The sequence below is a fragment of the Protopterus annectens genome, chromosome 5.part0, assembly GCF_019279795.1.
Source record: "Protopterus annectens isolate FY-2018-M chromosome 5.part0, PAN1.0, whole genome shotgun sequence".
Lineage (NCBI taxonomy): Eukaryota > Metazoa > Chordata > Ceratodontiformes > Protopteridae > Protopterus > Protopterus annectens.
In genome coordinates this window covers 143177399-143195428 of record NC_056735.1, presented here as the reverse complement: position 1 = coordinate 143195428, position 18030 = coordinate 143177399, and the positions used below count along the sequence as shown (strand labels likewise).

At 37.5% G+C, this 18030-nt stretch overlaps 1 protein-coding gene across 1 annotated transcript in view; it reads right to left on the bottom strand.

Annotated features, from left to right (window-relative positions):
- The window catches only part of CNGA3 (cyclic nucleotide gated channel subunit alpha 3), a 570358-nt gene that overhangs the window by 296091 nt on the left and 256237 nt on the right, over positions 1–18030 (bottom strand). The window contains exons 5-7 of the mRNA XM_044072170.1: positions 17969–17998; positions 14516–14537; positions 3635–3714 (exon numbers count right to left, since the gene is read on the bottom strand). Of these exons, the coding sequence (XP_043928105.1) occupies positions 3635–3714; positions 14516–14537; positions 17969–17998 (132 nt within the window). The remainder of the gene's footprint in view (positions 1–3634; positions 3715–14515; positions 14538–17968; positions 17999–18030) is intronic.

The window sequence follows — 18030 nt, the reverse complement described above, 5'->3', positions numbered from 1 at the left end:
AGAGAGAGGGTATGAGAGAAATATCATAGAAGATGGTTTTATGAATGTAAAACGATTGAGGGAGACAAGGGCTAAACCATACTTTTCGGATAAATACCATCGGGAAATAAATGACAGAGACAATAATCTGAAGGTTAATATATCTTATTCAAGGGATGTTGGGAGATATACCAGTATTATTAATAATCACTGGAAGATTCTTATGACTGATCCTATCATCAGTAAGGTGGTAGGTTCGAGACCACAGTTTACCTTCAAAAATAAAAAGAATCTTAAAAGAAGGCTATGTAACAGTAGAGATAGTGTAACAGCAGTTAACCCCATCGGCACAAAACCATGTGGTAATTGTAAGCAATGTCAGTTTATTAATAAAGATATATGTTTTAGACATCCAGATACAGGTAAAGTTTTTGATATCAGGGTTAGTGGAACATGTGTGACTACACATGTGGTATATCTTGCTACTTGCTGTCTATGCAATAGTTTCTATATAGGCAAAACAGATCGTAGTTTAAAAGAAAGAATTAGGGAGCACATATACCACATAGGAAAGGGGTCTGAAAATAATGCCTTGTCTAAACATGTTTCTAAAGTAGGTAAACAGCACACATTCAAGTTTATGATAGTTGCAAGAACATATGAAAACCTGAAATGTGGGGACATTAGAGATAGAACTGAAGAGATAGAGGCCAAATGGATAGTTATGTTGAGAGCTAATTTTGGCCATGGGCTTAATGACAGCATGCCCATCAAACCCATCTTGAGAAAAAGGGGGCTACGTAGATAGATATGATACTAGGTTTGTTGTGATTATATATATATTTTTTATATATGTATTTTTATTTAATAAGTAAGACACATATTTATGAGCATTTAAATGTTTTATTATATATATTTTTATGTGAATAAATATATATTTTTATGTGAATAAATATATATTTTTATGTGTATATACATATATATATCTTTAATGAAATAATAGGATGGTTGATGCTAGCACTTTCATACACATTTATTTTTAATTCATTGTGTGACTGTATAACTTTAATGTTAATAGAGTGTTAGGTCATGTGACTAAATTAGGTATATAAATAGGTGTAGTTAATTATGTTACTCATACACCTGAAGAAGCATTGTGTGAAAGCGCTTGTGTGACATTAAAGAAGACTTCATTTTATACAACGCCTGAAGACTGGTTTCTGCATTTATTTGGACACTGGAGCCTTACCTCAGCTTTCTTTTTTGGATTTACATCCTGATAATGTTCACCAATGCAGTTCTACGTACATGTTCACAATAGCCCTTAATGCAAATATTTTATTACAATTTAAAACAGCTGCAGAGTCCTTTGATTACTTCTGTATATCATTTTGGCTATTATATAATCACACTGTGAAGTTTTGCTTTTACAGTCTGCATCTGTAACATTTTTTTCTAAAATTTCTTTTATATTCTATTAAATTTCTTTACATTCTTCCCGTTATTAGTTATCAAACCACCAAAAAAATGGTATAGAGATATCATGTGTGGCATTTTGCTCAAATTCTTTGTATGGATTTTTTTAAAAGTGGCAGCCATGGTGGTGCGGTGGTTAGCATTTTCACCTCACAGCAAGAGGTTCTCCAGTTCAATTCTCGACTGGAGTGCCCTCTGTGTTGAGTCGGCATGCCCTCTCTGAGGTTGTGCGGGTTTCCTCTGGGTGGTCTGGTTTCCTCCTACATTCTAAAGACATGCGGTAGGTGGATTGGACACGCTAAATTGGCTGTAGGTGCAAGTGTGTGGTATGGATGAACTACCACAGCAGGGCTAGCCACCCAACATTGTAAATCTTGGCTCAAGATGATTGTTACTGTTGAAAGTGACACCGACCCCATGTTCAAAATGGGAAAAAAGGGTTGAGGATTGATGGATGTTATGTGACTATTGGCCAAACACTGCCTTTTATGTGAATATTATTGTATCAGTATGTTATACTCTTCTATATGTTATATTTCGTATTAGCATTTAATTTGTTATCTTCTCAGTTAATTTCACAGCTTTTTTCTCTTGGTCTCTACAGAAAAATGTGCCATGCCAGATTATTACCTAGTTTATGAAATACAAACAAATAAATAAAATAAACCTTTCAAACTGAAAATTGCTTGATTAATTGAGCACAGAAGAGTTAATTTCTGTTTGCTGAGTGGAAATTAATAGTAAAAGTGAAGGAGTCACTTCAGGCCACTCTTCTGTTAATCTGCCAGATTTCCGTGTTTATTTCTTCTATATTGCTATCACACGTGATTGATTTGAATAAAACTCTTGGCACAAATACTTTGTACTGCACGGTTCTCTGAATAGTTAAATATTTAAAAGACCTTCAATCTTGCCACTTTCAAAAGAATTGCAAAACAGAAATGTACTTCCAGAGCAGCATAGATTCAGTATTGTATTTTCTCTACTCAGTTAAAGCTTTGAATGAAATGTGTCTCATTTTAATGCATGCACACAATGTGTTGTCAGCAGAAGATTGTGTAAAAGATTTATTCCGAGCGTTGCACTGCAGGAATAATCATAATTAACACAGTGTTTACACATACCCGTAACTGTAGAGTTCTCAATGCTTCTTTACTCACTTAAGCTTTATTTGGCAATATCTCAAGCAGTTGTGCTTTCACAGTGATACACGTAACTGAAACAGAAGACCTGATATAATATGCATGAAAGGGGGGGGGGGTGTAATTGTATAGATTTAAACTTTAACTAAGGACATTTCAGAACTTTGTGAGTCATGACAGGTACTGGACTCCATTGTTATTTTTATAAATTGTATTATTTGACAGATCCAGTTTATTAAAATAATGCACTTTTGCTGAATCTATGTATCATATCATTTCATGAATCAAATTATTGTGCATTTCACTGCAGTTCTCTAGTGTTAAACCACATATAATACAAAGTATTGTTTACATTATCTTGTTAAGGAAAATGTGCTTTTAATAACAAATGAAGCTAAGGAATACAGTAGAAAGTCGATTATCTGAACTAAATGGGACATAGGGTAGTTCGAATAATTAAACATATAATTGAACCGGATAAAAAACCTCTAAAATCTTTTTTTATGCATTTTGGAATACAATTTTCAGCCATTCAGCAATTTCAGTGGACAATAAAGAATATTTTTCACACATGAGCTGGCTACCAGCTTAAAAAATATGCTCAAGAAAATATGTAATAATGTTTACCCATTCACACTTTATGATTTCTCCTACCCAAAAACTTAGGAAGGCTGGTTCGGATAATTGACATTTTGGATAATTGACTCTAATGCTAATCAAGTCATGTAGATTTCATTAAAGTGTTTGCTATGTCAGAAGTGAAAATGCAAAGGAGCATCCCCTCTTCCTCCCCATACCAAATACATGCTCTTTCCACTCTAAATACAGAATACGTTATTATACAGCTTACTCTGAGAAATGCACCTCAAAGCAAAGAACAGTAAAGTAAAGGTCATGTGAAACCACTGGCTGGTTTATGCTATTATAGCTAGCAATGCGCACAGAGACAGAAAGATGGACATACACACACAGACACACACACGCGCATGCACACGCACACAGTCACGGACACATACGCACAGTTTTATATTACTTACTCTTCTTTCTTTGTGTCCTCTTTCTTCTCATCTTTTTTGTCTTCCTTTTTTTCATCTTTCTTATCATTATCCATGTCTTTCTTTTCTCTGTGTGATGAACGTCAGCATTAATATAGCAAAATGGAAAATGTTTTGATAGAAATGATAATATAGTCAGCTGAGGAAGGAGCGCCTATTGTATTAAGAGGGTAACGTATCTACAGCAGTTTGCATTCTACAGAGATGTTCTTATATCTACCAAAGAATAAGGGTATCTACAGACGTTTTCTACATGGAAAAGCAGGTATTGTTATACATGCTAGGTCATAATGGGAGTGTTACTTTATACCAAAGCAGTAGCATAGTCCATAAGAGGAAAGCCCGTATGGCACTATAATTACTGCTGAACTTATCTGCAGCAATCTGAACATACTGTTGTCAATAAAGGACATTATCTCCATTACACATAACCATTGTGTATGCCAGGTGTTATACTTCACAGGTGTCAAAATTTATAGTACCAGACAGATTTCAAATGTATCTGACCATCAACTCACAAAGCACCAGAGGTAAATGGTGCGGTGTTTGAGAAAAGTCACTGTGTCTGGCAAATGACGTGGTGAATGGTGTCTTTCAATTTTTCTTCAGATATTTTGTCATAATTCTCTTATGTTAAGTGGTTACAAAGATGGAGAAAATAAACACATGGTTTAAGGTTTGTATTGTGACTATATGGCGGGTGCCATGAATTCTTTGCAGTGAACTGTAAAGTAGGTCAGTATCACAACTTGCATTTACTTCATCCACATTTCTTTGGCAATGGCACAAGAAACTTCACTTTGATGCCTTACCCTGGAATGGATTCCTTATTGCTGTTTGAGCCCCAAGTGCTCAAAGACAAGTTCCTCAAGGCCTGAGAATCAACCATGTTGTGGTCCATGCACCCAGCTGCTCCTGCCTGAACTTGAATATGAGTTCAGCCAAACACATGGTGCATGCTGGGAGCTCATGCCATGAGGAATGGAGTGCAGAAGTGCTCATGGACCACATAACTGGGACAGGAAATGGGGAACGGGAGTTTAGATTTAGGGAAGGGGATTTTAGGTTTTGAGAGTGATCAGGAGTTTAGGGTTAGGGAGGGGAGGGAGAGTTTAGGTTTAGGGCGTCATTGGACAATATCAAAAGGTTAGGTTTTGGGAAGGGAGGGGGATTTTAGGTTTGGAGAGTAATGAAAAGTTCTGGTTAGGAAAAAGAAGCTGATTTTAGGTTTAGGGTGCAATTAGAAGTTTAGGGTTAGGGAAGGGAGGAGAATTGTAGGTTTAGTGAGCAATTAGAAGATTAGGGTTAGGGAGGGGAGGGGAATTTTAGGTTTAGGGAGTGATCTGGAGTTTAGCTATAGGGACTGGGTGGGAGATTTTAGGACTAGAGTCAGGTTTCTAAGATGAAAAGTTAGCTTATTGTTGCTTCATGAGAATCGAGCTAGTGGGAGTTAGAGCACTTGCCAACATGAGTGAGTGGCAGCAGGGAAGTGTTTTGCAAGCTAATGGTATGCAAGCATTTGTAGCAGAATCTCCTGTAATTCATGTTCTGAAAAATGTGGAACTATGGAAATTTCTTGTCTATGTGTTACACTTCAAAGGGCTACAGTAAGCTTTGTAAAGGCTATGCAGTATTCCAATATTCCAAGATATTTAACATTGCATTATTTCTGTATCTTGAAACATCATCAAGTCAGCTAAATATTAAGGTGGGAATTTAATGATGAGTCAGTGAATGCTGGATGTGCTCAGCATGTTTCATACAAAGTTTACAGAACAAAATAAGTTGTTCATTTTCATTTGCTTTTTTGATTAGGATCAATATCAGCTCCACAATACAAAAATACACCAGTACCATTTTCAAAGACATTTATAACTACAAAAACATTACTTTTGGAGAATTTGTTCTTCCCTACACCCCATGCCCTGCATCAATGCACTTTATGGAAACAATTCTGAGGTGGATACACACCAGGATAACATGAATTGCCCATGTGGACAAAGATTTAGTCTGCAGACTCCACATTTGCTTGTTTTTAGTGTGCTCATGTTTGTCTTTTTAATTGCATTTTTGTTTGTTTTTCGTTGCTTGCTACACATTGTACTGATGTGTCTCAGTTTAGAGTAACTGTATTCTTCCTGTAAGATCCTCACTTTCTGAAAAATGAGCAAGTATTTCTAATTATCCTTTCTCTGAGTTCCTGTGCCCTTGGAGTGAACATTATAACTGAGGGTGCAGGGGAATATCTCTTGTAAAAACATTTTAATTTATGTTGATTAAATATTTGCACAAATCACTGCTTCTCTAAGTACCATAAAAGTAATACTTGATGTATTTGAGGAACAGTTTTGCATAATCTTATATAAGATGATGTGTTCTGGGGGTAAGTACTTGAAAAGCCATTGTAGGCAATCTTGTATATTACCTACAGGATGATAGGCAATGTAATGGTAGTACAAGAAATGTTCCAGAAATGTAATAGAACCCACTATATTACATTTAATCAGATGACAATACTAGCAGATAAAACTATGTTGCCATACATGATGCAATCATTTTTTCTATTACTTGGAGTTGTTTTCCTACTCCAACCTCATCCATCATCATCACTTCTCACTTTAACATCTTAGGTTTTGCAATTTTTACATCAACAAATACTTTATAATAATGTCTTTTAAATCCTTTGAACCTTACATAAAAAGGCTAGGTCACTGTTTGGTGGTGATCTGTACTCATGTTTATAATGCCAAGTTGCTGTGTCAGCAGCTTATCCATTTTGATGTGATGTTTTCTTTTGCTATGTATCTGTGATAACTCATGCATAATACACCTTGTAATCCTAGATATCATTGTATAATGTAAACATTTTATAAAAGTGGATTATCTTTACGAGCCAGTGGTGAATCTTTCCATGATGTTACAGGTTTTATTTGAAATATCTATGAACTATGAACTACTGGTATATCTGTGTGTATTTAAAGTTTTTATTTTATGATGTACTGTTGTATAGTTATCAAAATCTGTGTTCCGTTTTGTGTTGTTACTTGCTCAAGGCAGGGGTTGTGACTGAAAAGGGTCCTTGAATCAGTCCCTCCTACCCATTTAACAAATTGTACATTTATGATGTAATCTTCTACATTCCGCTCCTCTTCAGTCTCGGAATGACGCAATATATTTCAAAAGGGAAATTAGACCACATTTGCTAGATAAAAGGATATATCTGGATCATTCTTGAATGATAGCGCATCTTTGTCAGATAGCAGTATCAGATATTTTCTTCAATAACCTAAAAGGGAATCTTTCACCATGTCCCTAATAGTGATGGAACTTCCCCATAACTTTCAATGCTCTGTCTCTACAATCATCTTAAAAGCACTTAATAGGAAGATTTATTTGTATACAAAAGCAAAAAGATGACAATAGTTCCAGCAAACACATTTATTGTTTGCGCTTTCATCTACTACAATCAGTAAACTTCTTCAGACATCAACCATTCATTCACACAAGTTTAAATAGGATGTGTAACCATGACATCACTTCCTGAGATTCTTAAAGCTGCATTCCACATAAAATTCACTTGTCAATGCAAATGTTATGACTGCATCTAAAATATCAAATAAAAAATTCACTATTAAGTGTGATTATAAAAAAAAAAAAAAAAAAAATATATATATATATATATATATATATATATATATATATATATATACACACACACACACACACACACACACACACACACACACACACACACACAACACAGTTATTATCTGTCTAGTGATTTTAACTTTAAAACACACTTCAGGGAAGTGTATTCATTTAGATCCGGGGAAGCTTGGGCATTTAATCTTAGTTGCCACAATAATTCTCTCTCCTCTAACCTTAATGCCTAAGATCCCCCCTAATGTCTTGTTGCACTTGATCAATAACCATATACCGAAATTCATGATCAGGGTACTCCATGATATGTCTAGCCAGGGCATTGTTTTGATTGGCTTTGGATATACTGTACTGATGTTCATAGATACGTTGTTTTATATAATGTTCCGTTTTTCCTATATAGAAACTTAGGCATAATTGACATTCAGCCAAATATACCACACTTTTTGTTTCACATGTATATTTTCCACTTGATGTTAAAAATCTTGCCACTTATTTAAAATTTTGTAGTAACTTCTGTATATTTACAATACTGGCGATGCCCACATTTTTTCATATCCCTATGTGGTATGCAAGATTTCCTTCTAGACTCTAGTAGGTTTTTCAAATTCAAACCATGTTTGAAAATAATTCTAGGTGTGTCACCCAGTTTCTGATTAATTCCAGTATCTTCATTTATTAAAGCCCAATTTTTAATCAAGATATTCCTAAGTGTCCTGGCATCATTTGAAAATGGGGTAATGAAGCTCAACTTATAGCTAGTATTGGACATATTATGTCCTATAGTGACATCCTGTACTGACTCACTTGATGTTTGGCATCTAACAGCAACAGTGCCCCAGTTTAATATTGCTGCAAAGTGCCTCGCTTCCCTTTTTATGGTGACTTCCTTAATGACGTCATCCACCAACGTTGTTGGGTATGCCCTCATAATAAACATCTGTCTTAAAAGTTCACATTCCTGATAATAATCATCATCCAAAGTCACCATTCTAGCAGCTCTAACTATTTACCCCTTTATCACAGACCTTTTTTGTTGATTTGGGTGGAAGCTGCTATAATGTAGGAAGCTGTTCAAATATGTTGGCTTTCTATAGATGTTGGCAATATGTCTGCCATTCATGTTATTCTTGGCTAGTCTCACATCAAGATAAGGGATAGAGGACATGTTAAATGATGATGTAAAGTGTAAAATGTTTGTTAATGTAGCTCAGAGGGATTGGGATTTCTTAAGGTGTAGCATGTCCAACAGCTCTGGGTTTTACATAGCTTTATATGTTAGGCAGAGAGCTCCTCAGAGTAGGCAATATGCTACAGAGTAAAGCTGGAGTTTTTTGAGATGGGCAGTGTAGGGCATCTGTTTGAGGCCAGTAATCCTCTTTGTGAGGTACTTCTGTGGCAGCTGCTGCAGATGTCTTGTGAGGTACATTCCAAAAGGGGCATTGTACTCTATAGTGGGTCTAATGAGTGCCGAGTAGAGGGGAACAATGACCTCTTTTTTTCCGGGATGAGAACCCTTTTGTGATGAGGTGTGCCACATAGAAGGATTTCCTGACTACTGTGGTGATGTGATTATCAAAGGAGAGACTACTGTCCACCTAGGTCCCAAGGTCTCTTATCACACATTCAGTGTTAAGTAGACTGCCGTGTATGTGGTAGTTCATGGGTACAGAGTTTTTACCAAAGGGGATGACAATGCACTTTTTGGCATTGAGCTTGAGGGTATGCCTCTGACACCAGGCATCTGTCTCAGTGAGGCCCTTCTGTAGGATGTCCACATCATTTGGGGACTCAACTATGGCTCCTAGTTTGCAGTCATCTGCGAACTTCATTAGCCAGAGACCTTCTGTGTTAGCCTGTATTTCACAGAAGTAAATACCAAACAGGAGAAGTTCCAGGACTGAACCCTGTGGTACTCCACTTGTCACTGGTTTGAAGTCAGATTTGGAGTCTGCAACTTTTACAGTGTGGGTTCTGTCAGTGAGCCAGTTGGCAACCCATCTTGTGACATACGGATTTATACCTAGTTTAGTGAGTTTAGCTTTAATTCCAGAATGGGGGATGGTGTCAAAAGCCTTGGCGACATCAAGATGTTCTGTGTGAACCACCTTACCCTCATCTATGGCTTTGGTGACTGCCTCAAAGAAGTCGATCAGGTTCAGAAGGCATGATCTGCCTTTCACAAACCCGAACTGGGTTGGGTCCAGAATTTGGAGGCTACCAATGTCTTTGTTTATGAGTTCCATGATGATACGTCCCATGGCCTTGCAGACCAGGCTTGTCAGGCTAATAGGGCGATAGTTCCCAGTATCAGTGGTGGCCCCCCCCCTTTGTGGAGTGGGATAACTGTTGCTGTGCAATATTCAGTGGGCACAAAGCCTGACATGATGCTATGATTGAACATGGTGCTTAGGTGGGGAGCCAGTTCATTCTGAAGTTTGTGTAAAATGCAGTCTGGGATGTTGCCCGGTCCCATGGATGCTGCGTTTTTGTTTTTAGGGAGTGCAGCTTTTACCTGCATAGATGTGATTACAGGGACTCTGCATTCTTCCTGCATAGATATGGGCCCTTTAGGTGGTGAGAGGGGGGTAAAGTTAGCACTGAACCTATCTGTCAGGATGTTGGCAATATCAGTTGGTTCTGTAATTTTTGTGCTGTTGTGCTGTAACTCAGAGCAGATCTGGGTGTTGCCATTGATATTCTTGACATAGGTATAGAATGCTTTGTGGTTGCCTTTAGAATCAGTGGTGATTTTGTTTTTGTAGCTAGTTTTGGAGAATCTTATAAGGGATCTCAGATTCTTACTGAGACTGACCAGGGAGCTCCTCCACTCATGGGATTTTACTTTCTTTTGCAACATATTCTTCCTTCTGTTGTAGAGTTTGTTTATGGCAGGGGACCGCCAGATAGGCTTCCTTTTTTGGAGGATAGCATCTTGGTTCTGTTTGGGATAGCATGAGCCATGGACTTGTGTAAGTGCTTATAGAGTGTATTTGTGTAGGATTCAGCAGTCATAACTGTATTGTCCATCTGCATGGGTGTCATGAAGTTTGCTACTTCTGTCTTAAGAAGCATGAAGTTGGCTTTGTAGACATTTTTTACCATGGTTTCCTTAATGGTAGGTGGGGGCAGGATGCGGATATCTAGGGGGATGAGCTGATGGTCGGATCTGACCAATGAGGAGTTGATTTCAGGTGTGGAACACCAGTCACTCATGTTGGTAATGACTAGGTCTAGGATATTGTTGCCCCTGGTAGGGGTGTGGATAAGTTGATCCAGGGCATTGGAATTTATGAATTCCAGAAAGCGTTGAGTGAAGGAGTTGGTACATGAGACGTTTTCCCAATTAATGGTGGGGGTAGTTGAAATCATCCATTATTAGGATGTTTGGTTGATCCCCAATATTTTCCAGTATATCAAGAAAAGAGGAGTGGGAATCCTGGGACATGGTGGGGGATCTGTGGCAAGCTAAAATTTGGATTGCAGTTTTGCCCAGAGTTAGTTGCACTTGGATAACCTCAGATGCATTATGCTGCGCAAGTAGCCTGGAGGTGTGGATATCCTTAATGAATATGGACACACCTCTGCCTTTGGTGTTCTGGTCCAGGTTAGATGGACGAAAAGTGTGGTATGAGTTATAGCCTGGTAATCCAGGGGTGGTCTCTAGAGCCTTGAACCAGGTCTGTCACTGCACAGATATTGATGTTCTCCATTTTAAGGAGTGCTTCGAGTGAGTGCATTTTGAAATTTAGACTTCTAGCATTGAGTAACATTACCCTCAGTTTTTGCTTGCCTGTTCCTGTTACGGTGGTGAATTTGTCATTTGAACCTTGCCTAAAAAAGGCACTATAGGGGCGGTAAGAGCCTTAGCCAGTATCCGGAATCCCAGGGGCGACAGGTGCAGGCCATCTCTGGCAAAGCATTGTGTTCTGTCGACCATGTCATCCCAGGCAGACTGATACTGGATCCCCTTAGAATGACACCAAACCTCACACTCCCTCCTCCATAACAGCACCCTGCATGGACTGTTCCAACAATTTCCATTTTTAACATGCAATTTGCTCCTGCCACCTTCTAAAAAACCCACCCCCATTCTCCCATCTCTGTTACAACATTCAGTATTTCAAATACAGCTGGATTAGACTTTCATTTCTATTTTCTAGTAATTACTTTTTGGTAGCCACCAGAATTAAAATTTGGTAGCCACCAGAATTAAACTCAACAACACCTTACCATGTCTAGGCAACTCAGAGCCTGCATCAAAGTTAAAAAAAAATCATTCCCTTATTTACACCCATTTGCTCACTCAATTTCTCTGACAGAGTACTCTGCATGGAAGAAATCTTAAAATTTTGCCAACTAACTACTCCCAAAATATATGTTCTTCCCCACCACACCTCCAGCATATGCCATTTACTCAAGGGAGAATTATTTGGAGTCTGATACCTATGGCAGTACACTGAGCTAGTGCTGTTTACCAGTGCTCCAACCTATCAGCTCTTCAAGTCAAGAGCAAAAAAAAAAAAAATACAACATTCCTTCTAATGGCACACCAACCAGGTGGGCAGTCTCATTTATGTGGTCTGCCCCCAATTCTCCTTCAATATATTTAATTTAAACAAAAGACGTTTTTTCTGTTAAACTGTAGCATTTGTAGCAAACAGTTACTACAGTTTATACCCAACCTGCAGAGAGTGCTACAGTGCTCAGGTGTCAGTTACAAAAAATCAAAATTCTTCTTTTTTAACCTGTAGCAAACTGCTTGCTGCAAATGTAGCAAACAGTTGCTGCAGTTTATACTTTGCCTGCACAGAGTGCTACAGTGCTCAAGTTTTAGTTTAAAAAATGTTTTTTTTTTTTTTTACTTTTAAACTGTAGCAAACTGCTTGCTACAATGTAGCAAGCAGCTGCTACAGTTTAGAGCACACACGGGGTTCTATAGTGCTCTGGTTTGACTGCAAATGTACTACTGGCTTTTGAAAGCTGGTACTGCAGTAAAGAGAAAATGGGATTGGCTGATTACATGCCCCTAACACTCTGCACCTGAGGCAGTTGCCCCTCTTCCCCAATCCTAGGTATGCTACTGACATATACAAACACTTCCAAGAAAAAATCCTAAATCTTCTAGCTTTGGTGTAGATTTGGTAGCCATACACATGTCCTTCCATTGTTTCTTTGTGAATTAATTATCCAGTTTCTCTTGTTAATCCTCTCCAACCACTTCCAACTGATTCCCACAGTACCATTCAATATTTCACATGCCCCCCCAACCCCCCCAACAGCAGCTTCTATTCTAGACTCAACCAAAAACTCTATCAGTGCAGCCCCTCCTTTTCTTCTTGCCCACAATCTGTGATCAATCCCTGATAGAGAAGATGTTCTCCAGCCTACAGTCCAAAGGTTCTCCTAGACTCCTCCCACTGCACTACCTATCCCCCTGTACTTATCTACTCCCAATATCATGGTTCCCTTGCCAGTTTTCTCCAGCAAATTCCATCCCCCCTTGCCCATTCTCTGTATCCTAATCACAAACATCCCCATTGCCAAAATCACCCCCTCCACTCCCATGCTGGTTCAGCTCCCAAAACACCTTCTACTACCCCATGAATATAACACTTTGCCTGGCTGTTGCCATTCTCCTTAAGGACTTGCATCCAAAATCCTACCCCTTACTTATTTCTTGAATTCCCATTGCCTCATCATCACCCCCCCCACATTGAGCCATAGCTTCACTTGTGGAATGCACATAAGTCCCAAATGTGCCACTCTAAACTATCCCTTCAAATCAGGCAATCCAAAACCATCTTGTTCCACCGGTAGGATCAACCCATCCCACTCCTCCCTTAGTAGACAAAATCCATCTAGCTCTTTATTAATTATCGTCCTCAACCTCTCTTGTGGTTGGCAGAAACATTCCTGACTTGAACATAAAACTAAAGGGACCAAAAGGACCCTCACCATTTGTATCCCACCATCTAAATCCATAAACAAGAGTCTCCAGCTTCTCAGTTTCTGCACTTTTCATCTAGGCTCCCCCCACACACTCTGAGCTGCCACAACTGAATCCCTTTCAATCCATACTCCTAAATATTTAATTTTATCATGTTCCCATAAATATCGGTATTAGTGAACCAGACCATGTATGGGTACACAGCCATAGCCCTTGTTTTATCCCCATTAATCCTATATCTCAAAAAGACTTCAAACTGTCCCAAAATGCTGCACAACAGAGATGCCCCCTTCTGGTTTCATCAGGTACAAAATAATATTGCCTGTAGACAAAGCCAACTTTTCTCAACTACCATACTAATTATATCCTTGAATGTTTGAGTCCCTCATTTTCCTTTTCAGTGGCTCTAAACATAACATAAATAACTAAATGGAAAGGAGACACCCCTGCCTGGTGCCTCTGCTCAGACGCAGTATATCAGAGAGGATCACTCCCACCTCAGTTTTTGCATCAGATCCCTCATACATCTTCCTAATTAACCTTATTATTGTATCAGGGAATGCAAATGCTTAAACTCACAAAATCCCAGCTTACTGCATTGAGTGCTTTCTCTCCCTCAAGATTCATCAACAACAGCAGTGCCTTCCCATGTTCTGTTTCCCCCTGGATCATCACTATTCTATCAATGTAGTCAAATGCCTCTCCCCTTCCACAAAACCACACTCATCCACTTCCATCAACCCTGGCAGCACCCCTGCCACTCTCCCAGCTACTCTACAGTCATAGCTCAAAGCTGAAATAGGCCTACACAAAGCTGGGTCTGATAGGTCTTTACTGTCATTAGTTATTACAGCCACAACAGATTTCTTCCAGGATGTTTTTACTTCCTCTCCTTTTAAAATACTGTTAAACAAAACCTTCCAGATCTCTATCACCTTCCTCCCTCCTAGCTTTCAAACCTCCACAGGAATGTTATCTATTCCTGGAGAACCCCCACCCCCTGCAGATTGATTATATGTCACTGTTTTTATCTTATCTCCTCCTATCTTAACTGTTAATTGTTGAGTCTCATCTACCTGTAACCTTGACTTAATAAATTCTTCCATACATGTTTCTATTTGTGCTCTTTATTGATTTCCACATTTCTTTGCTTTATAGACATGTTCATAAAATTTCCAAAATACCTCTAATACCTCTACAGTACCTCTGATTATTTTTTTTTTTTTTGTTATAGGTTGCCTGTGTTTGACAACAGCCCTTTTTTCTTTCTTTTGACTAAGTTGTTGTGCTAAATGTCTTTGTACTCTGGAGTTACTATCAAAAAACAGTTGCTTAACAGCAATCTTTCCAAACATGCATATTATCCAGATACTCCCTTATTTTTCTCTTTAGCGCTCTGTAGTTGCTCATGTTCTTGTTTTGTGTGATTCCCTTTACTCTGTCATACTTAAACCCTTGTTAGCCCCTCTAAATAATTCTTGTTACTTCTTAATCATATGTATTTCTTTTATTTCTACAAAATTTTTAAACCCCACTTTCATTTCATTCTACTCACTAGCTAAACCTTCTGAAGAAATTTCTATCTCATTAATAACTCTTGAATAATTTCCACTACTCATTCCTTAAATTCCTCTCATTTCATCAGGTAGGTAGGGATGTGCCAGTGTTTCATTTTTACTTCATTACCCTGCATTTTTACCTTAGTTGTTATTAGTGCATGATCTGAAATACTTACTGGATGTATGTCGAAACTTTAAATTAAATATACATTTTCCTGTGAGATATAACTTCTGTCTAGTCTAGCCCAGTTATTGTACCTTGTAGAATATTTATTAATATAAATGTATTAATATAAATGTCTTCAAAAATCTACCCTCTTTTGTTATATTTTCTTTTATGTCCCCCAGATATACCTTCATTGATGCAAATCAAGTTCCTGTCCCCACCTACAAATAATATTTCCCACTGAAAGCTTATTATTTCTCCCAAAATGTTCTTAAGCTCTATAATAGCAGTTGTAGATGCAATATAAATACAAGCCAGCATAATTGTCCTCCTTTGCCACTAGTCCTTTTCTACCACAGATCTACCATTATTATCTTGTTTCAACTTCTGTCACTACTGGAGCTTCTCTAGCAATTAGTATAAATATTCCCCTGTTTCTTTGTTCCTGATATTTGGCTAAATATCCACCACGAAATCTTTTCATTATCAGATTCATATGCTAGCATCTTTCCAGCTATGTCTTCAGTAGAATTGCTCTTTGCACTCTGCATTTTTTAATATAATTCAATACTCTTACATTTTTGTTTATACCTGTAAGGTCATTCATATTCCATGATAATATGATAGTGTAGCCATTATGATAAGAAGTTGCCATCTGATTATATATGGCATCTTTTTAAATGTAGCTTTCCAGCTTCTGTGTTACATGCACCCACTAATGCTTGACAGTTTGATGCTTTATACAGTTGTTTCTTATCATTTACATTAAAACTTATGTCACATTTTTCAAGACCTTTTGCTTTAATGAAAACCCTCAAATAAAAAAGACAAACACACCCCAGAACATGCACATAACCCATTACCTTAAAACAAACACACAGAACTGTATGCATCTTCAGGTAATGAAGTTTAACCCTCCTGAAAAGGACAATTGTCCCAAATTGAAAGCTACACCTATATAAATGATCTAACCTACAATTAAGGTTATCCATGCTAAGGCACATGTTGCAGCCTGTGCTGTTACTTACACTAATTGCTCTCTGTTCTTATCTTATCTTTACTCCCGTCCTAGATGTGAAAAATAGCTAGCATGCTTTCAGAAAACATTAACTTTTAGCCTTCAGAAAAAGTGTGCTGACTATCTTTAAATAAAACTAAAATATAGCTGCTGTAATAAATGCATTGAAGCATTTAGGTACTAGGAAAGTAGCTATCTTTTATTCACTTCCAATAATTTTCAACTCTAATTTTTTACTAAGCTGCTTGCCCTAGTACCTTTTACTTTAAGGTTTCTCTCAGCAAACAATGTCCAGAACTATTGAGATTGATTGCCTTCACCTGTAGTCAACTTGTCTCCATGGAATCATAAGAAAATAATGTATAGCTGCCCTTAGCTGCAGACTTCCCAACTCACAGTGAATGTTTTTTTGCTACAGGAAACTTTTCATTACATTTACATTGTTCTCTTATTTTTAAATGCCACTTGCTTACACTAAAAATGTTATTATATTAAGCCAAGGGCATTAATCCAGACATTCACCTATGCAAAAGTAACAGAACACATCTCAACTCTACATATATCATAGTAAGTGTGCTTTTGCATCCCATCCCCCACCCAACAGCCCAAGATTGCAGCATGATAACTTATTCATGTTTTTATCCAGCCTTTCTTCTTATTTTGAGTCGTAATGCATACATTTCTTAAAACTAAAAAATAAAATACTTGTTTACTTTGGTATCTTTAGCGCATACAACAATCACTGAAAATACTTTACTATATAACATGCAATTTATATCATCAAATGATCTATACAAATACTAAGAATAAAATTGTTTCATATACAGTTACTGTCTTTTTCTCATTTTTCCCATTTAGTGTCCTTCTAAATGTTAATGACACAAAGTGGGATATTTGCCTTTCAGTCCACTCACAAGCTGAACAAAGTCAATAAAAATCCAGTCTTTCTCACCCGCTTTTTCTTGTAAATCCATCTTTCACAAATGTGATCGATGTTTTATGGTCTCACATTTATTCCACTAATTTCAGTGTTGTTAGTCTTTTTCCTGTTCATCTCCATCTCCCAACCCCAGTCTCTGGTTCAAGTCTGAGGTACTCCTGATTATTCTAATTAACTCCCAATGCTTTTTTTTCTGCCTCTCAAGAATTTTCCTTTCGAACACTGAAAAATGTATCACTGTCAAAGTCTGTCTGTGAGCTTTATTTTCATAAGAATGAGAAGCAGCATCACCTTCTGTTTGATGGCTCACTTTTTGTCAGAGAAACTTTTGTATTTCCTCCTTAGCCTATTCTGTATCAAAAATAACTTTGATCCGCCAGGAAAAAAAAATTCTAAAGACAGCTGGATACAGCAGTCTGGATCTCACATCTGCCCCTCAACATTCCCTGAATGCTGGGATAAATTTGCTCCTCTTTTGCCTGATGTACAGTCAATAATCATTTTCCACAAACACTCTACTGTCTCAAACTTTTCATATTATGCCTTTCTGATTAACTCTTTCTGTTATTATGATTGCATCTTTACTAATATAGGTCTTGTCTGCTTTCTCATGGTGGGGTTTGGAGCATACACTCAATGTGCTCTTTCAGTTAACAAACCCTGCTGTTGAATACCATTCCATTTACTTATTTATGCTTTCATAAAAAATAATACAGTCTGTTTATTTCAGTTTCTCTGGTACAGCAGAAAATCTCAGGATTTCTCTGTGCACTCTGTCCCTTAACTACCATTTTTTGAAGTAGCTCTTGTTGAGAAAGCCTTTTCTTTATGTCAGCCTATGAATTTTGCATTTTTATCAGTTCATCTGAATACCTGTTTAAAGCTTCTTCCATTTTTTCAGCCTTTTCTTATTTGAGTTTATATAATCCTTCAATGTTTCATTTAGTTATGAGCACATCTGACTTATTTTTTTCCCTCTAAATTACTGGAAGCCATCTCTTGTACCAAAGCTGGAGGTTGAACAGTTTTTTTTTTTTTTTTGTTTTTTTTTTGCTGAACAGCTGTAGGTGTTTTCTCTTCACCTT